At 41.7% G+C, this 24203-nt stretch overlaps 1 protein-coding gene across 1 annotated transcript in view; it reads left to right on the top strand.

The window, feature by feature from the left end:
* Window positions 1-3241: 3241 nt before the first annotated feature.
* The window catches only part of SHB (SH2 domain containing adaptor protein B), a 58892-nt gene continuing 37930 nt past the window's right edge, over window positions 3242-24203 (top strand). The window contains exons 1-2 of the mRNA XM_036403555.2: window positions 3242-4096; window positions 16810-16927. Of these exons, the coding sequence (XP_036259448.1) occupies window positions 3509-4096; window positions 16810-16927 (706 nt within the window). The 5' untranslated portion in view covers window positions 3242-3508. The remainder of the gene's footprint in view (window positions 4097-16809; window positions 16928-24203) is intronic.

Here is a 24203-nt window from a genome sequence, read left to right as displayed (position 1 = left end):
TCTAGACAAAAAAAGACAAAGCCCGTTTCCTTCAAAAATACGTGTGAAAATGACTCAGAGCGGGGACTAGGAGTCCTGCAGGTGTAGGTGTACCCTGCATGAGCAGACTGAGATTGGAAAGCATCTTGTGCACATGCAAAAATATTGTGGGCCTTGCAGATTTGTGTTGGAATAATCTTTGAGACTAGAGAGACAATGGAATTCTTGATTTTACTTCTCTGCTATGCTGGTTTTACAGATTATTCTGTAGGTATTCATATTATTAATTCGTAGGTATTTATCCAGGTTTGCGTGTTCCTAGGGTTATCCTGTATACCCGTAGTTCCTATCCTCTCACACTTCTGAGTGGCAACTTTAGACAAATTCTGAAGTATTAGAGTATTTAGACAAATTCTGAAGTATTCCCTGCATCGATGTGCTTTTGCTCGCTTGTCACTTCACAAGGTGCCTGTAAATGCCGGGAAGAGAACGTCGTTCCTCAGTGAGCCACAAGGGACACTATCAGGCTGAGTTTGGAGCACTGCCGGGGCTTTCTTGCCCCTCCCCTGACTGGCAGAACAGGAATTAGGGATCTGCTAGACTTCTGGGTAATGAGATCCTTTGAGTTTTAAAGAAATTGAGACTCATCTTGCCTCAGGGAAAAAAAATCTCTCTCATACAAAGGGCCTAAAATATAGAATTCCTGAATCAGCAGCTACTGGGAGCCTTGCAACCCCCTGAGAGACGCAGGTACTAGCCAGTCAAGAAACAGGACACTCACTGCTCAGGCTCAGGCTGAGAAGTTGCTCTGAGAAAAAAAATCTCTGTAGTCACATAGGATGAATATGCTGAGCAGAGACAGGAGACTAACACTAAGGATGTAAAAAGAAAAATTTGCTAATGACAGTAAAGGGAGCATGCAACCCTCCTTTCCACACAATCTGATGAAAATATTGCAGGAAAGAATTACAATTGAAGCCTGTGCTTACAGGGGAGGAGGTTTGTTCTCAGGTGCTCACTAAAACATACAGATGTGCCTATGTTGAGCAAACTGCAAGGATAGTGCCCAAACTCAGAGAGAATGAGGCTTCTTATACAGAAATGTGTAGCCAAGAGCAAGGTTAAAAGGGTACATAAAACCAGATAAAAACTTCATATGTAAATCTAGTCCATCTTTATTTCATAAAGAGAATTAACTCATGAATATAGCTGAGTCCATTTTGCCTTCATAATTCATGACTGGCTGTGGGTGTGCAAATACATTGCAGGTATGTGTCTGACATTGGGCTTCAATAATGCCAACAGGGAGCTAGACAGGTGTTTGCCAAAATGCAACGGGGCAATACAAAGATGACTTGTAGTAACAAGTAGATAAAGATTTCCTCTTCCCCTCCCTCCACTATTCTGATTATAAAAAGGTTAAAAGAGCTGCAAGTCCCAAATAATTAAAAACAACAGTGCAAAACATGACTGTGCCTGACATCTTCACACCCCTCTCCAAACTGTGCATGACATTGCCTTTCTTATCTTCAAAACAGGTTTGCATCTCAAGTCTAATTTTCAGCCACCCTTCTGTGCAGAAAGCATGTTAGGGAAGACAGATATTAACACTCTGAACATCCCCCCCTTCCTTCTTCTCTCCCTAGTTTTATATGCTGAGTGTGATGCCATATGATATGCAATCATATGGTTGGTTGAAGTCAGCTGTCCTGGGTTGTGCCATCCCAAGCTTTTGTGCACCCCCAGTTTGCTTGCTGCTGGGGTGTTGTGAGAAAACAAGGCCTTGGCTCTGTGTAAGCACTGCTCATCAGTAACCAAAACCACCCTGTATAAATAATGCTGTTTTCAGCACAAATAGCCCTGTAATAGCTATTGTGAAGAAAATCAACTGTACCTGAGCCAAAACCAGCACATCATATTAGGAATATGTCCACAGCTCCTAGTCAAACAGCAATGCTGTTGTGCAAATTTTTGAACTATATGAAAAGGGTTCCCCTTCTCGGTCATCTCTCTGCATTGATGGACTTGATAAAGCAACGGGGAAACGATGCTTCAGATGAAGGTATAGCTCTGGAAAACTCTGTCACAGATTTGCATTGGAGGAATTAAAAACTTTTTTATTTCTTTTATTGATAGATCTGAATTCTGATTTGCAGAAGATTTTTAAAAATGCAATTGTGAGGCATTCTCTATCTCTTCATTTGAAACTGCATTCCACTATGCAGTGTAGACAGAACAAAACTGCAACAAATCTCTCCTGTCACTGATCATGCACAATTGAAGCACCACAGGCCAAGCTATCATCTGAGTAGTTCTTCTGTTTGCTTAACTTTTTCATTGTGGCAGAGGCCAGAGTTAGGCCTGGAGAGATCAGCCTGCAGGTATTCCTATCCCCACTTGAACATCCATTCAATGCCTGTAGCATTCCCTAAAACCAGACCAAATCAGCACTAGGACGAGGACTAAAGATATAGTGAGACTATCACAGCTGGGCAGACAGAGCTTGGGAAAACCTGCTGTAGTATATGTTTACCTTTGGGCAGATGGAGAAAGATTAAAAGAGCAATACTAAGTGGCTGCGACTGTGGTGGCCCAGCTGACAAATCCTTCTGGCAACACACAAGCTGAGCAGCACGATTCACACAAGTATCATCTCTGCATTTGATTTACTGTATCCCTTACCTAGGAACACACATGGGAAAAGTACCTACCAAGAAATATGCAACATCCTGTTTGTTTAGGCTCAGCACTGGCCAAAACCAGGGCTTTGTTCATTTTTAGGCGCCAGCTGGAACCCTCCTACCCCACCACGGAGGGGAAGGGGCACACACAGGTAGCAGTACTAGGGAATTCAGAGTTCAAACTGTGCAGGTGTTGGCTGCAGGTCCCATGGCCCCTCCAGACGGCAGGCGGAGGCACCTAGGAAAGGAACGGGAAGGCACCTCAGTCTTCCTCACGGCGGCAGCTCCCCTCCCCCGCCCGTTAGAGGGCGCAGCGGAGAAGCCCCGGCGGATCCCGTCGCGCCAGAACGCGAAGGGAGGCTGAGGCGGCACCGGCGGCAGCACCGGCAGCGGCAGCGGCACCGGCCCGCGCAGGGCCGGCCCATTGGCGCCGGCCCATTGGCACCGCCCCGCCGGCACCTGGCGCGGCCCCGCCCGGCCGCGGCGGTGGGCGGGCCCCGCATGCAGATGCGTCCCCCGCCTCTCCGGTGCGTGCTGAGGTCAGGCTGGGCTGCGCTGCCAGCGCGGAGCAGCGGGGTTGAGGTCGCGGCGGACCCGGAGCCGCGGGGGCGGGCGCGGAGCTACGGCGAGTGCCTGGCTCGGGCCGGGAGCGGCTCCCTCCCGCCGGGAAGCCGGAGGGCTCGGCGGGGCCCTTCCAGCCGCTGGCAGCGGGAGAGCGGGGAGTGCGCGGAGCGGGGCGCCCGGCCCGCCCCGCCGACCCGCTCCTCCATGCGGGCGGCGAGCGGGGCTAGGGCGCGGGGCGCCGGGGGCAGCGCGCAGCGGTGCTGAGGTCGCGACCGGGAGAGACGATGGCCAAATGGCTGAATAAGTACTTCAGCCTGGGCAATAGCAAGACCAAGAGCCCTCCGCAGCCCCCGCGGCCCGACTACCGGGAGAAGCGCAACGGTGCCGGCAGCGCGCCCCGCCCCGAGGGGCTGCCGCACCTCCACCTCCACCACCACCACACCTCGCCCGGCTTTTCGCGCCGCCGTCCGCGCGACGACACCAGCGACCTGCTCCGCGCCTATCGCGCCCAGAAGGACCGCGACTTCGAGGACCCCTACAGCGGGCCCGGCTCGTCCCTGCGCAAGCTGCGCGCCATGTGCCGCCCGGACTACTCGGCGCCCGAGGACCTGGGCGAGGGAGCCCTCAAGGCTTCCTCCTCCTCCTCCTCATCGTCGTGCTGCGCCACGCCTCCCACCACCGGGTCCCCGCACCTCTTCCGCAGCCACAGCGAGCGCCGCCCGGCGACGCCACCCGACGTGAAGTACATCTCCCCCAAGCACCGGCTGATCAAGGTGGAGAGCGGCGGCGGAGGCGGCGACGGCGCGGGCAAGAAGCTCAACAAGGGCTCCAAGCAGCCGACGGTTGCTGCCCCCTCTGCCATGAAAGATAAAGTAAGTGTTGTGCTCCTGTTCCTGCCCCTGTAGGCTAGGTGGTAGGGCTGGGGCTACGTCAGGCCCTGGAAGGACTTTTGGCGAGGGGACTAGCTACTGTCCATCTGGAGTTGCCTCTGTTCTCAGCCATCCTTCATTGGGTGGCCTGGCCCTCTTTAATGCTTTAGGTCATGCGGGGCATGTGCAGGGGTAGCACGTGAAGTGATGGTGCCTTGTCCTTATGGCTTCAAGCTCACTTTCCTTGTGATGGGACACGTTCCCAGGTGTGTCTGGCCCTCCTTTGAGGCACAGTTCACTGCCAGCCTCATGATGGGTACCAAGGCTCTTGTTGTGACCCTGCAGAACAGGATATGAATCGTTAGGGGGATGCTTGGGGAGTGCTAGAGGCCCTTGAAAAGCCTTGTGCTTGTGACCCCAAGCTGAGGCCTCAGCGCCACTGCGTGTGGTATTGGACAGTCATATATAAAAATTAAACTGGTTTTATGGAGAGGATTTGTCATTTGCTTATTTATAAACTTCTTACCTCCTAGTTCAGTGTTAAAGGTGGTTCAAAGTCCTGTGTTACAATGGCAGGGCAACTTCATGATAGCTGTGTTTCCAACTGGTTTGTAGCTGAAGCAAATTCCATAGCTACTTGCCCTGTTGCAAAAGTTATCCTGTCTTTTACTGGTCATTCTCTTCAAATTTTAACAAAACATTCTAGACACAACACTGGAAAGTACTAGCCTTGGGAACTCAAGTTAGAGAGGGCATAGCATTAATTGTTTTTTAAGAACAGCACATCCTCCTGCCTGTGTTGGTCTTGGGAGTATAGTTCAGTTTCTCTCATGTATTGGAAATAAATGTTTCTCTATTTTGTTAATTGGCATTTTCAACTCCAGGATAATAGTGACATCACAGGAATTTCAGGTATGTTCTGAATGTTATCAGTCTAAATGATCTCTGTGTACCTGTTTAAATATGTAACATGATTGCATTGCCACACTTCCATGACAACTTGATAAATTATATCTGTCCAGGTGGAATTCCGAAGAAATCTGCTTATGATGGTGATGATATAGGGTGAAAAATCTTGGATTTATTCTGTTGTCTTAGTTGGTGTTCCTGACTGGAAGCAACGTTTTTTGTGGAAGTGATTGATTAAAGGCTAGCATCTCACTATGTTTTCCACTATATGTTAGAATCTATTCAGTCTTCTCTAAATTTCCTACATTGGTATTAGGTATCCTCTTTTAGGGAACGCCTTTCAGCAAAAACAAGTGCTTGGGGCCGAATGTATTTTTTCTTTTTTTAAAATCTCTGTTCAATTTTAGACCCTACTGAAGCAATTTTTATCAGGAAATACGTATTTGTTGCTAGGTAACGTGCTGCTTTGTAATGGTCATAAGTCTGGATGCTGATCCCAAGCCCTTGTTGCAGGTTCTGAAACTTGTAGGCAAAAATTCTCATATTTAGCGGGTTTTTTCCAATTATTGAGAGAGAAAACTATATGTGACAAGCGGGAAATCTGAATGTATCTGAGAAAAGCCAACTGTGGCTGCCTGCAACAGCATTTTTATGCAACATAGCTTGCCTTTTGTTCAATTGTGTTAGTTTATCCCAGCAATGGATGTGAAATCTTATTTATTTCGCAGCCCCAAAATGTAGAGTTTGACAGGTGAACTTGGTAAGTAGGGGTTATAGTGGGCCAGCAAGGAACTGCTTCTCTTCTGCACCTGTGATTCACTGAGGAAGAAAAATTGGCAATTTTAGTTAACTGAGTGTCTGTAGTTCATTAGCGAACAAAGCAATTGAAAATAAACTTCTCTAAGATATAAGAAGACAGTAAAGATGGAATAAAACCCCCCAAAGCTAGAGGTCTGCTGTTCATAAGAATTCACAGACATGCTCAAAACATTTTAAAAACTGGGTTTTTTATGCTGTGTGTAAGATAGCATAAGCTGGTAAACAGTTTAGGAATAAAAAAAATAAATAAGGGCCATATAGTTCTGTCTTCACAGAAGTATGTTAGTGTTTAATGATCCAGTAATGCCTGTTAAAAATGTTTGTGTTTCATTCCAGCATCACTGTTTCAGTGTTTTGGCAGTGTTTTTTTTTTCTGAATTCATTTACAAGGATAGAATGCTGTTTTCCTTTATGTGTTGATGGAGAAGTGAGAAGCAGGGGTTTCAGCAAATTCAGTGAGCAATTTTATATCTTCTGTGATTTGTCATCAGTAAAGAATTGGATGAAAATCTCAGTTTTGTGTCATACTTGAAAGAGTTACTGGAATGGGAAGGGGATTCATGGAGGTGCTTGTTTGGTGTGGCTACTTATAAAGGGCAAATGGCAAAGTACAGAGAGTGGCAGATTGGTTAGCTGAAAATCCCAGAGGAAAAGAAAAATTGTAAACTAGCTGATTCAGGGAGTAAAGGGGATGGAGATTTAAAGTGGTGGCAGACATGATTATATTATGTAAGATTTTAGACAAAGGCTGGTAAAGTAGCCAGAGAGATATAATCTATCTGGGATTCAGGAAGTTTTGATATGTAGCAGTGGAAATATCAATTAAAGCTGAAGCAGACAAACCCAAATTGCCACGCACCTTTTAGTAGTGAGGTGACTAACCTCTACAACAGATGCAGTGAGAGTCATCATTTCCAGATGTCTTTGAATTCAAATTGTTGGGTGGATTTTTTTTTTTTTAAATTATGTAGGTAATACAATTAGATGGGTTTGGGGACTTAAACTGTGGTGTTTACCTTCAGACAAGGGAGAGCAGGGTGTGTTACAATTAATGGCTGAAGCAGTTCGGGTCCTCCAGTATGGTGGATAAGGAAATTATTGGCTTCCATCTTTAGTGCTGGCTTGTGAGAGCTTAAGTTATTTGCTTGCAACAAAGAAGCTAGGGAGTTTGGGCAAGTTGAAACAACGTGTGGTTTTATTCTGGATCAATCTAGCATCTCCTGTATTTGTGTAAGCATAAACACAAGACTTTGTTTAAGACCAGCTCACTAGGCAAACCACTTGTGAATGGAGATCAAAAGAAATAAGCTGAAATCTTTCTGAGTTATTATCTTCTATCTGGATTTACACACACTTGGTGTGTGTAAATCCATGACATAAAAACTGAGGGGGAAGTGTCTGTGTGAAAGAATACTTCAGATATGTTTTCACCTATTATGTATTTGAACCTAACCATTTCTCTGCCAGGTTTAGCAGCTGAAGAACCTGGGATATTTCCCAAAAACAGCTGCATCATACTTCATCACAGGAAGTTCTTAAGATGTAAGCCTGGGTTCGTAGCTCATTGTCCTTTAAAAGACATTTATTTCATAATGAGCAGCGTTTTGCGCTATCTCTGTTCAGTGGAGACAGAACAATGTAACAATTCTTTATATTGAATTCAGAAGACACTGCAAGTTGCAAGATCCATTTCCACAGGTGTTAAAGAAATTTTTGACATTAATCTCCCTTCTTTATTAGATAGGTTTGTTGGCACAGGTCAGTTATGCTATCTGGTAGTGCCTCAACACAGGGACTCTGAACAAATAAATCCCTAGGCAATTATACACTTACAAACCAAACTCCCTATCCCTCACATGACAGTCTGGACAAACAGCAGCATTGGGGTCTGGGGTCTTCTTACTTCTGGTTTTCTGGTTTGTTACCAATTGCTTGCTGTATGTTTAGTTGGTTCTGCCATCCTTGTTGTAATATGGTTGTTGCAGTCCATAAGCTGTGATCTATTATTTTTTAAATAATATTTAAAATGCTAGTTTTGTCCAGTTTAATTATTATTAATGTACATATTGTTAGCTCCAGCCTGTACTATAATCTCTGTTCAACTTAGACAACATAACCTTATAGTTCCAATAAAGTTCAACCTACAGCCTAACAATTCTAGCTATTTTTGTCAAGCAAGCACTCAGCTACTTTCAAATAGTACAAAATTTTGAATGGCAAGACAGGATGTGTCTGATGCAGTAGAGAATAACTTGATTCTGCACAGTCAGAGTCGATCTAGTGCAAAATCATGTGAATGTTGTGCAGCAGCAGCAATCAACCAGGCAACTGTTCAGGACAGCAGAGCTGCTGACTTGATGTACAAAGTTCTGAAAACACTGTCTATGCATAAGAAACACATGCCTTTGCAGTAGACTAGCAAAGTAGTGTACCTTTTTGAACTTCTGACATCTTGCATAAAAGTGATTAGACTCTGTACAACATTATTAAGATCTTTATATTATTAAAATACTGTTTTAGGTTTGAGCAGATGCTTGTCTTATTTTTGTATATGGAAGGTCTATATTTTATTTGATCTTTAAACTGAGAATAAGTCATGTGCATTTAAAAGAATCTTGCAGCTGGTATTTCAAGGTGAAATACTGAGAAAACACTTGAAAGATGTCTAAACAGTGTTGGGTTTATTTGTATCAGAGAATATTATTTCTAGAGATCGTAAACTACAAATGTAACTCAGTGTCTTATTCCCATGTTTCATCCATTGCAGCAGAGTTCCAAGCTGCCTCTCCATATGGTTGGTTCTGAAATAATCCTCCTCCCTACATGTGGTTCCCATTGTTATATGGCTCTGTCTTTGAGTGAAAGCAAAAAAATAGTCATGGCTGCTGGTTGTGCATTAACTGCTTAGGCAAGGCCATACATAAAGGCAGGAAATTATAGTTTTTCTGCGTATCTATGTTGTTACAGGGCAGCTATAATGCAACTAGAAATGCAATTTTTTCTCATATGTCAGTCTTATGATTAAGGGACTACAGCAGTCTTGCGAAGAGGAGGATATTTAGATACAGCCTGAGACCTTGGAGTCTTGGCTTCAGAACTTTTTTGGAATGATGTGGTAGGCTGTTCAGTTACGAGTATGCTTGGCATCTGCACTGTATGCACTGCTTGGAATGCTCATGGCTTTGGAAGCTATCCAAATTGTCAGACTTCTGGGCACAAAGAGATACAAGCAGAGAGAGACGATCAGGAAAGAGTATGAAGGAGTTGGATGATGTGGAAATTTAAGAAGGGAGTGGTAGACTTCTGGAAGAATGTATCATGTGTATGTCTTTGCAGTAAGCATCTCAACTCCATTGTAAGAAAGTTCCTCAGATACTGCCTTTGAACAAGGGGATGGACTTGCTGTTCTGCTACAACACTGGGGTCACTGTAAATGCAGCTTTCTTACTACTGCATGATAGCACACATGTTACCTGTAGACTTTCCTTCAAAACTGTCCAGATGAGGATAGACTACAAGTACTACATTATTTTACATATCCAACTTTATGTAAACTTGCACACCAACTGTTAGCATTAGACTGTTGTAATGTGTATGTGGCAGTAAAACCTTCTATAGGCTAAATAAGGTTATGCGATTTACTATGATTCAAAGGGTATTCTAACTCTAAATGAGAAATTAGGAACAGCAAAAATTGTATGGGAATTCAAGTAAGTATTTTAGCCTGATTAATGAGGAGAAAGGATCTAGAAAAGAAAAAGATGAAGCTGTGTTTCTCTTTTTAAACATTAGGTTTGCATGTAATCTTGTAGTTTGCTATCTGATCTTGTGGCCAGTTTACCATTTTATTTGCTTGGATCACTGAAGAAGTGTCTAGTTTTATAAGATTCTTTGCTCTCCAAGCTCACTGACAATGGTGTAAGAGATATGTTTGTGTCTCTAAACACCTTTGTATATGTCCTTGCTTGTGCTAACCACTGCCTGGTGGCAAACAATTTGGTTTGACTTTTTCCTCCTTTGCTGTCCTGTGTCATTGTGTTTGTATCCTTAACTAACAGTATGGTAGGCATGGTTTGGAAGTGGAGGAAGTGATATGAGACTAAGCAGTTGAAACAGCATAATGGTGGATTCTAGCAAGAGATAGGAAAAGACTGTGGTGAAGATCTTCCTGGGTAGGCCGTTGTTTTTGTAAATGTTACTGTTAGACAGTCTATTTGCAAGGAAACAGACATAAGGTGTGGTTTTGGAGTAGTTCTGCATTGTCCAGGAAGTGTGGAAAATTGTTTAATTGTTTTACAAAATATATTCTCCTAATGACATAAAAGGGGTACAATTTTTTTAAGCTTTTTTAAAAAAAACTTTGTTTTCTAAAGAGAACAATATATCTTAATTTTTCTGCTTGTCTTTCCTTCAACAACTCTTAGATCTACTGAAAAATCCTCAAAGCTGTATTTTCAGATTTAAAATACTTTAATGGATGGGTCAAGGAAGCACTTGTTTCTTTCTGAGGGGAAAGGTACAAATGCATTTTTAAACTTTGAGCAGGAAGTGCTGCATTGCCTGCCATGTGAAGAGTGGTCTGCATTGCCCTTTGTGAAGCAGTGACACATACGGGATAGCAGGGGACTTCAGTTACTGCCTGGGAATAGAGGAGAGAAATGGAGGGCAAGAAGGCAAGAGCTGTTATTTGTATCAACTTATTAGCAGTTCAGTTCTGTCCCTGTGAGTGTGTGGACTTATAAAAATTGAACAACAATTCACCTTCACTGAGCACCAAACCTTGTATGTGGAAGAAGAGCTCTTGAAATCCTGTTATTAAAAACTGGGGGTTTTTCCCCCAGCACCTCACTATCAATTCACAACTCTCTGAGAAATTTAGGCACCACATTCCCTAATTTGTGTTTCAATTACCTTTTAGATGAGATCTGTCATTCTTTGGAAGTCACCGCTATGAATGAGGTCTGTGATTCCTTCTGGGGTCAGAGCTAGTGTTGGTCTTTCTTAATACCCAAATTTAGGACTAGGAGGAAAAGCTCTTCATACATTTTATCTGTAGGGTAGTCCTCTAGAATCATACCCTAAATTTCTGACTTGGTAGCAAGGTATTAAATACCCTTGATTTATTTTTCCTGATACTTTCAGGAATCCGACCATGTACAGATCACTCTATTAGCATGTTTTCCAAGGCTGTGAAATTTATTTTTAATAAAAAGTGGTCCTTGGGCTACAGGGAGGGTTATCCAACAGGTTCTTGAATTCAGTGCTTCATGGAAGAAAAGTGGAAGTCTTTATTAATCTGGAAAATAAATCAAGACCAAACTTCACAGTCCTGCTGTATGCAGGCTGAGCTTTGTCCAGGTTTCAACAGCCGGAGATGTCTAGTTGCCTGAATTTTACATGAAAATATAATTATTTAGGAAACATCTGCTTAGGGCATGTTTGAGATGTGAGACCTGGAGGTTCCTTGGGGTCAAAGAGAAAAATCTGGCATTTGTCAAAAATATCATGTTGTGAAAAAGCCCCTAACATACCCCTGCAAAAAATCCGCAACCAGTACAACACAACACCAACCAAACAAAATAACAACACAACTGTCCCCATTTAATATTGTTAATCACTGTTGGCCACCATGATGATTAGATGGATAGAGCACCTCTCGTATGAGGAAAGGCTGAGGGAACTGGGGTAGTTCAGCTGGGAGAAGAGAAGGCTTTGGGGTCACCTAAATGGAGCCTTCCACTATCTGCAGGGAGCCTACAAGAAATCTGGAGAGGGACTTTTTTACAAGGGCATATAGTGAAAGAGCAAGGGAGAATGGCTTCAAAATGAAAGTAGATTTACATTACAGTTTAGGAAGAAGTTCTTTACTGTGAAGGTGGTGAGGCCCAGGTTGCCCAGAGAAGGTGTGGATGCCGCATCCCTGGGAGTGTACAAGGCCAGGTTGGATGGGGCTCTGAGCAGCCTGGTCTATCTAAAGGCATCCCTGTCCATAGGAGAGGGGTTGGAACAAGATGATCTTTAAGGTCCTATCCATCCCAGGCCATTCTGTGATAATTTAGAGTGACTTCTACTGTAGCTAGGGACTAGTCTTTTGTGAATACAAATTCTCAGAGAGGTTTAAGAATTTTCATTACATTGTGTTAAATGTGTTAACTGTGGTGTTTCAGAGATATATTCACCGTTTTTAAGTGCCCTTGTCTTCTGTATCTTTGCTGATAGACACATGCTGTTATCTGCGATATTGGTGGGCTCAATTGCAACTCACAGAAGTTGAAAGAGGAATATATGGTCTGCCATTATACAGTTATTTAAGTATGTGCCTGCCCATGGCAAGGAGTTTGGAACTAGAGAATCTTTAAGGTCCATTCCAACCCAAACCATTCTATTATTTAATACTGATAATATAATAATATATATTATTTAATAAAAGAAATCTTTAAAGTAAATGTCCCCTAATAAATTCCCCAAAGGCCTGGTGGACAGGAAAAGTATTTTAGATTTTTTGCTACGTGTTGTTTATTATAATTTCTCTTGGATTCTTCTAGAACAGTGTGTCCTTAATCACAATAGCCACTAAATTAGTGAAATAGCTAACAGTTCTGTGCTGATGTTGGTGTTTTAAAGATAGCTTGATCTTCTGCATTTCTGTTCAATTAAAAAAAGAGATTACCTCTATTTTTTCAGAGTGGTGAGTTCTCATTTGTTTCCTTCTTTTTCATTCCCTTGAAAATGTTTGGTTTAGTCAGATAGAGACACCTGTGAAATTATGCACTTAGGTGTGTTCTTTGGTTTCTTCCTGTGGCTGCATATGCAGATTATGCTTTTGTATGCAAATACTCATTTAAACTTGTGTTTAATATGATAATATTTGTCAGACTTTTTTTAAGACTGTAGAAGAACAAAGACTATGCATCAACAGTAAAGCTTGCAACTTAGTTAATATACAATAGAAGGATAAACCAACCGCAATTTCAGCTTATATGTAATTTTCTGGGAGGTGGAGTGATTATTGGGCTTTTGATCTTGTATCTGCTGATGAACTTTTTAGCTAGAGTTATGGTTTTTAATTTGTCAACTTGTCTGGTAACTGAGCTGTACTCTTTTTCTCTATCTTCTGATTTTTAACTAGCAACCTGCAAGGAAGAGCCCCTGTGAGTGTTCTTTAAATGGTTATTGACTTCTTTTAATAACTGTACTTTTATTTATGTGTTAAAGTTTCTTTTGCTTGATGTTACTGATGCCTCGAAGTACTACATCTACATATATACAAAAATAGAAAATAGTATCATGTACGTATGGGATGTCATAGAACAGGCTTGAATAGAGCAGGAATCAGTAGTTGTAGGAGCTCCTAGTCCACACTCAGAATGTAGATCTCACATTCTCTCAAGAGATAAGCCATAGGTCTTTGACAATAACCCTGACAAATGCAACTGATTTTGACGTTAATTTGGAATCTGGATGACTGCCTTCTGGGGATTCCTGATAGCTGTGTTTTCATTTTGACAGACTGGACCTGTGAGGAAGGTGGCTGGATTTGGCAGAGCAGGGAGCCAAATTAAATATGTCCTGCTCCAAAGGTCATCCTCTGCGTATGAATGCTGTCTTTAGCTGTGCATAGAAAATTTCAACATGTTGCCATTCCTCTGATTATGTACAGGGTAGATGTGGCAAGTACAGCATTAGATCCTGGATAATCTAACTAGCTGAGACTTCTAGGAGGGATGCATTGGTAGACATGCATTGGTGGATGCTGTCCATTATCTTCTACCTCCTGTCCAGTGTTTGTCAGTCAGTAACATGAAAGATCAGTTTGGAGACCAGTCAAACAAGTTTAGCCATTTGCCTTCGAAGTGCACTAAATCAAAGCTGTGGAAGGGGCACTGCATGCAGGCCCTAACCTGAGATCTCCTGTGCTCGCCTTGGCCTCTGGACTGTAGAAAACAAATGCCTGACTGAGACCAGTTTGCTGGGCAGTGGTTGAAAGGTTGTTGGGAGAAATATAAACAAACAAAATGCCTCTTTCTGGAAAGCTAATGAGCTCTGCTGAACACAGGAGCACATTGGTTGTCGCAAGACCTGCTCCTACATGCCTGTGGGGAAGAGGTGACAGCATGGTGTTCTCACAGTGGATCTTCCCCATGTGGCACGGAGGTGATCAAGATAATGATCTGCAGAGCCCCCACTGCATATGCAAGGCATGTACCTGTGATATTTGTTTAACATTGGAACGCTTTTTCTTTCTCAGGATAGCATGAAAGCAGTATGAGAAGAGTGTATTAATACCATCTGTCATGAAGCAAGTGTTTTGTTTAACTAGAAAATTCATGTACTCAGAACCTTCTATTTCATCAAAAGTTTTTGTCTATACTTTGTCTACCAAGCATGGAGGCTTGGAAGGTGAGCTCATTAAGCTAAAAGTAGCTTATGTGGAGATGGCAAAAAGACTTGCAGAGTAGGAACTCTTTTTCTGCTTGAGATTTCTGAAAACAGGAAGAATAATCCTCTGAAATAGGGTTGTCAAAAGCAGTTCAGACACTTACAGTAAGTATGTTATAATAAAACCGGCAGTCATACTCATTTGAGGATTTTTTTGAAAGAAGTAGAAATACTTGAGACTTCCTAGAAGTGGAGAATTTATAGCTGTTAGCAAGTATAGAAGAAATCAAATTCTGGCACTGGCCAGCTGCTACATCTAGGATGAGAATTACTGAATTTTAGTATATATGGAAACAGTAACAGTCAGCTGGGGAGTCCTCTGACAGCTCAGCATTGTAAATCCACTTGTAATAAGATATACAGTTCCAGGAATGGTAAAGCAGATTGCTCCTTCTGCCTGAGTGCTGAAAAGTGGGTTTGGTATTTGCTGTGAAAGGGTGTTGTTTAGGTTGGAGGTTTTTGGGTGGCTTTTTTTTGGGGGGGGGAGGTGGGGGGGGTCTTGTTTGACAGCATCTTTTATGTATAATTTTCCTCGTAGTATACTTTGGGCAAATGAAGAAGAAGAAATGTCAAATAGCTGTGCTAAGTCTGCTTTCTGTTTTGTGTTCTAGTACAGTTATGCAAAGGATCGGCAAGTACTATGTGTCAACATTTGCAAAGGAGAGCAGCACAGAGCAATGCAACCACCTAGCAGCTCTTGACAGGCTCGGGCAGAAGGCAACATGGATGGCATTTCAGCTGCATCACTTTTGGAAATAAAACTGCCCTTGTGACTAGGAGAAATTACTACGTGATACACGTTGTCCTCTTTGTCTCAAGGGTGTGCAGCTGCTGTCACTTGATTGCTCCTTGGGCATATGTTGCCAGACAGGGGGGAGGGGACTTTTCCCCTTTGTGTTAACTGTTTTTAGAAATAATGAGGGAGTAATTTTGGACACCAAGTGAAAGAAAGAATTATGTTTTCCTCTCTTGATGATCCATGTCAGTCTGGTGATTTCTGGTAAAAAAAAAGCTTCCAGTCACTTTCAGCTCTGAGTGGAGGAAAACACAAAAAACCCATAATTAAAACGTCAGTCTTGGTAGTAAAATAAGCAAAATAAGTAGTATAAAATTGCTATGTGCCAGTGTTACGGGGCCTGAGTAATGACTCTGAAGTGTGTTAGATGTTTTGTTTCCTAATCTTAAAGGAGATCTGTCTTTCCTAATAGAGTGCTCATTTATTCCATGGCATTCGTGCAGGTGTTTGATCTGTGAATACTTGTGTGTCCTGTTTTTCTTCTCTGACTGGTGGGATATGCTGGCAGCAGGAGACAGAAGCAGATGCAGCCTCAGTCTCTCAGCTGGCAGTATAATCCTGGTTCTTTGTTGAAAATATTGAAACTGTTGGTTTCAATATAGCACTGTGCTGTAACTCTTACTAGTGCTTGTCTTAAAAATGTGAAGTAACTCATTTGAAAAATCCCTTGTAAATAAAGTAAGCAGTCAGGGCAAAACCCTTTAGGCTTGCCTTGCTTTGAGTGATGAGTTGGATAGGGTGATCTCTTGTGGTTCTCTCCCATCTGAATAATCTTATGGTTTCATAGGGATTCTGATGTTGAAGCCTGCCTCTGCCTGCTTTTGTTTGCTTCAGACTGTTTTGCCTGCTGTAGATTCTATCTCTGTGCTCTGCAGTATTTCTCATAGGAGGATTTCTGCCTTTGTCCCAGTCCGCTTGTCACATCCCAGAAACAAAGATTAGCTCTACCACTTCAATTATAGGGAGGAATGATTCCTGTGACTTCAATTGACTGATAAAAAAACCCATAGATAGGTCCTACACAGCATACAATGATTTTGCAGTTGTTAGGAAAGCAGAGTAATGTAAGGTCAAGTGTGAGATTTTCAAACCTTGAGATTTTTTTAGTCTCCTAGTGGAGAAGAAAATGTCTTCTGACAGATAATTTCTTTTTGTTATCTTTTGTCTCAGTTCACAAAATATAAATAAAATAATGTTCCTTTGAGCGAAAGAATGGCACAGATGGTTTTGGGGGTTTTGTGTCTTGTTTTTTTCAAGACCTAAAATTAAAAGGCTTCTTATTAATGCAGTGAAAAGGGTAGCATTAGAATATTTATTTTAAAAGTTTCTAGGATTATTTTCAGTTGTAGTTCGTAAACCTTAAAAGCAGAGGAGATGAAATATGTGCAAGGGAAGAAGGGAAGGAATTTTTTTTTTCCTGAATATTAGCAGACTTCTCTGATAAGATTTGCACTGGATTGAAGTTGCTGACTGGTTGGCTCTTTCTAATCTTGTGCTAGTCAGAAATCTTTTTGACATGGAGTCTGCCTTCATGAGGTTTCTGGTATAAATAGGCGCACACTTGTATTTCAGTACCATTTAGTAACTAATCTGTGGCAATTGCGTATTTATCCTCTGAACCAAGACTGTACTTTGAAGATGGCATAGGATGCAGCCGAGTGAAGGTGTTTTTATTTGCTGATAGGATGTCATTGCCTTCTGCTTTGCACATCTCACTGGAGACTTTAGTAACAGGCTCCTTCCTGTCTTTCAGGTAATGATAGCTGATGACTACTCAGATCCGTTTGATGCCAAAAGTGAATTGAACAGAATGGGAAAAGGGGAGAACACCGGCTATATGGAGCCATACGAAGCCCAGAGAATAATGGCTGGTAAGAAAAGACAGTTGCATGTGTGAGCTCCAGTTGCATGGCAGTTCACATGCATATTATAGCTGCTGTGAAAGAGAAATGTCCTTTGGCATGGAAAACCATGTTTCTGAAGATGCTTAGGTAGGCAGCAGCAAATGCCATTTGCAGTGCCAGAAGCACTGCATTTTCCTGCATATGCCTTTATACCTAAAAATACTGCTCTGTACCTCGCTTTTAAATGTAGAAGTTTTGTACTGTCAGGTGATAAGATGAAAAAATAAGCGCAATGGGAGTTGGAGTGTGTATTCCTCTTCTCGGCAATGTGAAGGCTGTCATCTGTGTATGTGGGTGAGATGGTCAAAGCATGACATTGTGTTATTCCACTTAAAAACAGTTGAACAGCTTGCTAATGGACTTCTTTCCTCAATCAGATTTTCCTCAATCAGATTGGACTTCTTGGTGTTGGAGGAGGGCTGCAGATCTACATCTTTCTGTAATTTCTTTCCTTCCTTGCTTCTCTGATGTTTTTTTATCAACAGTCAAAATGAGACACTATAGGATGCCTGTGAGCCTTTAATTGCTCTTCCTGATAGTGTTCTTCCTTTTCTGTTATGTAGGAAAATGGTTAGTGGTGATGTTGTTGTATGCCTTTGAACTATTTAAATCTCTGGTACCAGCAGTGTGCAACTCTATTTTTTCTGTGTATTTTCTTTATCAGAATCAATATCCTACTTGTTGGCTGAGCAGTCTGTAAAATGTTCTGAGGTATTGGGCCATATGTTTTTAATTTGTGATGATTTGACCAGTCAATACATATGTTTGTGCAGATCAAATGTACATTTCTTGGATTTGTACAGCAGGTCCTTTTTTTCTCATTTTGCGGTATAAGTCAGTCTTGTGCCCAGTTAAGTTGATTGTATGCTTTCCTTTTCTATTGGCAGCTCCTGTTTTGGGCCCTCAGGAAAGATTAATCAGTGGGGGAAGATGAGGCTGTTGGATGCAAAGATCCTTTTTTCATGCAAGTGTTCCTATTTTTCTTTTCTTAAAGCATTTCTGAAGAGAGACACAGGAAATGACATGGAAACAGTTCTTTGGAAGTTTTCAGTACCTTATAGAAGGGCTGGGAGCTGTTACTTCTCATTAGTGTAAATCTATTAATTTTAAGTCAAGGAATTTCTCAGAAAATCATATTAGTCCAAATAATTTCTTGCTCTTTATACAGCAGTGGTGAGCACTTTTAATTTAAATTATTAAGCTTATAGCGCATTGGCTTGTTTCTTCCTGCATTTAGGACTGGAGTTTGTTCTCTCTTCTTTTCAGATTAGTCATAACAAATGAGATATTTAGTTGGATGATACTGGATGGCTTATCTGCAGAAAGGGACAGTAGGTTCATGAGCCATTGCAATTACAAGACATCCTTTTGCCTAATTGGTACTTGGTGCAACTGATAAGCTGTTATATCTGCTCCATGTCATTATAAAGGAAACATGAGGAGGTCTTCAAGATTCTAAAGACACTTTTGAAAATAGGGTTTAATTGATTATAATGATAGAGCAAATGTTCTATATGTTGAATATTCATGTGACTGAGCAAGTAGAAGATGATTGATATACCTGTGAAGATATTTTGTGTTTTGAGATCTGGGTATTTAGTTTCCAGTCATCTTGTCCTAATGTGGATAGAGAAGGTCTCCCCATAAACCTCCATGGCATCAGGCTATGTTGACTGTATTCAAGCACATAGTTTTATGTGTGGGGATTTTGTAATTGCTCAGGTACTGCCTTTGCACTTTACTTGATAAATGAAAATCCAAAGGCATCTTGTTGGAGAATTTTTAAATGTTCTGTTTATACTTACTGAGTGAGTTCTGTTATGTACCTGCTGCTACTGAAGAAGACCTTTTGACTGAAGTTTGACTTGCCTCAAAATATTTACAGCTTTGTTACATTTGTTAGTTTTGTTATCTGATGTTCTTCTATTCATCAGATAACAAAACTAACAAATGCTATCAGATGGCTATCCGTTAAGCCTGACTAATCTGATTAAATCCTTCTGATTGCATTTAAAGTGGCTTAATCCTAGAGAGCACAAATTTGCATAATCCAGCGGAATGCACTGTAGGAGAGATAGAAAATAAAACAGTTTTTTATCAGTTATTCCATGTTTACTGGTGTACCTTAACTCTTGAACTCTGGGGACCCAGTGTAAGGGTCGTTGAAATATGACCCTAAAACTTTTGTGCATGCTATGTGTTCCTTGAGTTAGTAGAGGATTAGGCAAAAGCAGGTGTCCATATGAAATAAGACCTTGTGATTTCAAGATGAGAAAGTAAGCTTATATCTGAATAGAAATGTATGATGTCTGAAGTAAGTAGTATTTTAATTCAGAATTTATCCTTTCTTCCTAAAAGTTCTGTGGTCTTGCAGTTGTCAGGCAGTATGTTCTGAGCTGATGTTTAATTTAAAAGAATAGGCAGTCCCTGAGTTGATTTACTTCAATTAATTATTGAAATAAATAATTTTATCTGTTCCCATGCTGTCTGTGGTTAGAATTGGGTTCTGTCAGGCTTGAAGTTTCTTCTGCTGATAGTGCTCCCCAAAAATCTGCAGATTTGTGGTTGTGATGACTGGAAAAAAGGGCAACCTTTATGACAAGGTTTAGAAGGACTTCTCAAGGAAAGACTTGACCTGAGGCCAAAGTAGAATGTGTTGACAACATGATAAATGCATGTTGATAAGAAGCTATCATCTTTTGTCAGCTGAACACATCTGCTGTGGTATTGCCATTCCTAAGTGTCTGTCTTTGTCTTCAGGAAATCCATGCCAGAGGTTCAGAGAGTATCCCTGGCAATCCAGTTCCTGAAGTGCTATGTGGTGGGAATCTCAGCTTGGCTGGGTGTGCATGCAAAGCCACAGCAACAGTTGTTGCATCTTTGCCTTGACCACAACCTCTCTGGAGATTTCATGTCCCAGAGTAACTACATGAGTATATAGGAAGTTCTCTGTGGTATATGATGTGAAGTATCCTGGACTATGCATGGAATTGGCTGAAGATTCTGGACTGGCTGCTACCAAGCATGCAGTGACAGCAAATAGAGATAGCTGATTTCTAAGGATCCTGAGTAGTAGGTGGACCTTACTTCTCCCCTGGCATCAGTTTGTAGCTGCTGCAGTGGCATGTGGTCTGTCACAGAAACAAGCCTGTGCTGCTTTACCTAGGCTGTAGCCAAGCATCACTGCTTGGATCAGGTGTAGTATGTTCTTCATGCTTGAGAGAGAGCTCTGCAGAGAAGCAGTGGCTGGAGATGCTGCATTTGAACATTCAAAAAGTGAATGGCTGAGATACTGTCAGGTCAGAGTGCTGGTGATCATAATATCCAGGCCTCTCTGTCATCCATTTCTCTCAGGGAATGCTAGGAGACGAGAAGTTATTTCCACTTGAGTATTTACTCTCATCAGCCTGCGCTGAATGTCAAATCCTGAAGAAGTGTCTGTTTTCTGTGGTAATCCCTTACCTGAGAGGAGAGAGGTTTCCTTAGTTCATGGATATGACTATGGCAATGGTTGGGGAAAATGTGTGCATTTTTTTCACCTTAAAATCCCCTAAAAGTCAGAAGGCCCTGTTCCAGCCTTACAGCCATGCCTTTCCTCTTTCTCCTGACAGCTGTGCATGTTGACATAACTCTTCCAGGCATCTCTGCCTTTCAGAAAGAATTAACACTAGTCCTCAGATTGCATGAAACATTTGCCATCAAATGCCAGATCAAGGCTGCCTATACCACAGCCTTCTGTGTGCTGCATCATGGAGTGCATCTAAAACTTGCCTTTGGAGAAGGATCCAATTTTAGATCATCATTCAAATGGAGATATGCTGATAGGCAAATTGTTGCACAAACATTGTGTTATTTTAAGGTATGATAAGGAATACTGCCTTTAGAGATTGAGATAATATAATAAACTGCATCTGTTGTCCTACTTGGCGCTTGGATTTGAAGAGAGCATCTTGCTTCCAAAACGAGATATTTTATGCCCTGTGTAACTTCTAAAGTTACCCTCATCAGAACAACTTATGATCTCTTGAGTATGAAGCCCCTAGCATGATACATACTATAATATATAATTCAGCTTACTCAAACCACCATAAAATTAAGGTCATTTTAAGTCTCAAAATAATTTGAAACATAATGAAAAATGGCTGGGTAAGGGGCAGGGATGTTTGGTGAGAGAGGAAGTAGAAAGCATTATTGGGATATGAGGCCTACCCTGAGAAAAGTGTGTTGGCAAAATCTCTTCTCTTTTTTTCTGGATCAGGAATTGTATCTTCTGTTCTGTAGAATGGTCAGGGAAGGAGAAATTAAGCCCTTGAATTAGAGCAGTGATTTGAAAGGCGAGATAAGCATGCGGTGCATCAGTGCCCTGATTACTTAGAGATCTAGGAATGCCTCAGGTCTATGCCCTGGTAGTCTTGATGTACATCACGTTTTTCCTTTGCTTTTATAGATATGACCTAGGACTGTGCCAGAGACATCAGCCTCTTTATGAAGTTCTGGCCTCTAGTTCATGCATCTGCCTCAATGTGGTAGCCAGGGAGAAAACACTCTTCTTGTGTCTCATAATTCAGAAGATTTAAATGGGTAGCATTACTGCAAACAGTTGATTTCCTTGAGATGTAACATACCATGTGGTATTCCTCATGGAGCAAATGCTATGTTATGTGCAGACTTAAAAAGGCTGCCATAGCACTATAGATAAAACATACACTGTGCCTCTGTTCTGATCTGTGTAACTTGAGAAGTTCCTCAGGGCATAAAAGATCTCCTTTTGGACAGTCAAAGTAGGTGTTACAGGAGGAAAGAATTCAATTTGTTATTGATGTATTTCTCACAAGAGTCTAGTCACACAATTGTCCTGGGGACTGGACATGTTAGATCTTGTAAGTGGGATGTGCCAACCCATGAGATTAGGGAAAGTGCTCACTGTGCATTTGGTGAGTCTGAAATTGACACAAAAGCATGCCGCCACTACTCCTTGAACATTGGAAAATCTAAGTCATGAAAAGGCTTCTGGCCATAAATGGAAATCTGAATTCAAGTTTCAAACTGAAAAGATAAGCTTGTATGCACACTCCAGGGTTAGGTGAGTGATGTAGCAGAAGGATCTGTGTACTGGACTGAAGACCTGGAGAATCCCTAGAGCTTTTCCTAGGGATTCTCTAGAGCATTAGAATCATGGTACAGAGATACTTGTTTTCTTGCCTGTGTTGTTCAATGCTTTCATCAACCTGAGCAATTACATATTAGCAAAAGTGAGCACAAACTAAGGGAAGTGTGTGATGAGGAAGGACAGGATTCTCATCTAGAGGGGCTTTAATGCATGTGAGCATTTTGTCAACAGGAGCTCTTTTAAAATTAAACGAGGGGTTATTAGAGAGAATTCCAAAAGAAAAATCACAGCTTTGTTCATAGGCTCACAATATTAGCATCCTCTTCTTTTCTTCTTTTTCTTTGTATTTATCATCCTGTCTCCATATGCATCATCCTGGCTCTACCATAGAACAGCAGTGAACAAGTCTAACTAGCTCATACTTAGAGATTTTGTGCTGGGCTTCTTTCTCTGAGGATGCAGAAAGCTGAGACTCCTCTATAGGTGCAGACAGTGCTAGAAGAGTAAATGCCTTCTTGCACTTCACTACTTCCTTCTAGGGACTGAGGTAAGAGTCCATAGCTGCATCACAATGGAATCTCTAATGCATGACAGGCGGCCTAGCAAAAACAGTGCACCTGCCTTAACTGGGAGCTTCCCATGGACATGCTGGGAGAAGTAGCTCAGTCTTCATGCAAGCTATCACAGAAATGCTGGGAATATGGAGAAAACAGCATTCCCATGAACCTGGACCTACTTCAAAAGGTCTTGGGTGTCAGTTTCCCTTGTAACTAGAAAGGCTGTCTTTTTGTTCAGACATGTAACTTCATCTGAATAGTCACTAGAGCACATTGGTGGTGAGTCAGATCTTGTAAAATTCTTTACCAGGTGGCCTCTGGCATGTTGCTTGTTGGCACCGGGTTTGCAACTGCAAATAATATAAGAAAAGCAATGATAACTACTTTGATAAAGGCTTTGATTATGATGCCTGGATTAGCACGTACAGATGGGAAGTTTAGGAAGAATATTTTTGGCTTATTGAAAATCACTAAGCCTAGCAAGCTAACCAGATCTCTAAGCACTGTAGTGGCTCTGTGTAAGATTTGCTGTCTGTCTGTACTTGAGCATGGCAGACAGCTGTAGTGAACACAGGAGAAGCAGTGTATTTGTCCACTAACCTCAACAGCTGGCATCATTTTCAAAAAGCTTTAAGCTCCTTCTTTTGTTCCTACATTTATGTGTTTCAAGTCTAATTCTCTTTGAGGGTCTAACAATAGGCTAGCCATGACTGGAAATGAGCCCCAAATGAGAATCAATCCATTGTGAATTCTTCATTAGCACTATTATCATCCGGTTTCCAGATGATGTGAATAGACCACATGATGGTCATTCTAGTAAAAAAATTAAGATTTTTATTTTTACCTTTAAAAGTCTAGAAAAGTGCAAGGTAACACTTCACTCTTGAAATTTAATGCGCATGTGCTCTCATCTCAACATTTGCAATGTGGAGAGCCACTGGGTAGGATTTGAAGATCAGCAGCACACCAAAGTAAATTTGTGATTGATAAGAAGATGGTTTTATTTGGTGTTGGGAGTTTCCTTTGGAGCAGCACTGGAAATCTTGGGGAGCTCTTCCTAGAAGTGACAAAGGAGGAATGTCCGATGTGTTCTGAGCATTCCCATCATTTGGAGCATAGTGCTAGTGTTACTGTCACCTGCTGCCATCCTGTAGTGCAAAACTCCCTGCAGCTTGTGAGAAGTGAGGACATATGCTCTGAACAGCTGTGCTTCTTCTTTAAAGTATGCTAGATGCAATTTTAATTAGAAGCCTCCTGGGCTTCAGCATCTATTTCAAATTGTTTCTTACTTAATTTGGAATTTGGACAGACATTCCATCGGGCAATGATTTAAGGGAAAGAAATTGTCTAAGAACAATTACAGAAGAGAACGTCTTCCTTGGCATTAGGTCTAAAGTGCATGAATTGAGTGATGTTTGAAATAGTGCTGGACCTGCTTCAACACAAGTCCTTGCGTTCTCTGAGCAAAGCAGCGTGCTGTGAAACCCTACCAGTTTAGAAGCATGTCCAGTTGCCAGGATCATCAGTACTTCTCTTCCTGTCTTCATGAGCACTTGTACCCCATCAGTGACTGTGA

The sequence above is a fragment of the Molothrus ater genome, chromosome Z (genome assembly GCF_012460135.2).
Source record: "Molothrus ater isolate BHLD 08-10-18 breed brown headed cowbird chromosome Z, BPBGC_Mater_1.1, whole genome shotgun sequence".
In the NCBI taxonomy this organism is placed as follows: domain Eukaryota; kingdom Metazoa; phylum Chordata; class Aves; order Passeriformes; family Icteridae; genus Molothrus; species Molothrus ater.
The sequence above is the reverse complement of the archived record's forward strand: the minus strand, read 5'-3'. Positions and strand labels throughout refer to the sequence as shown.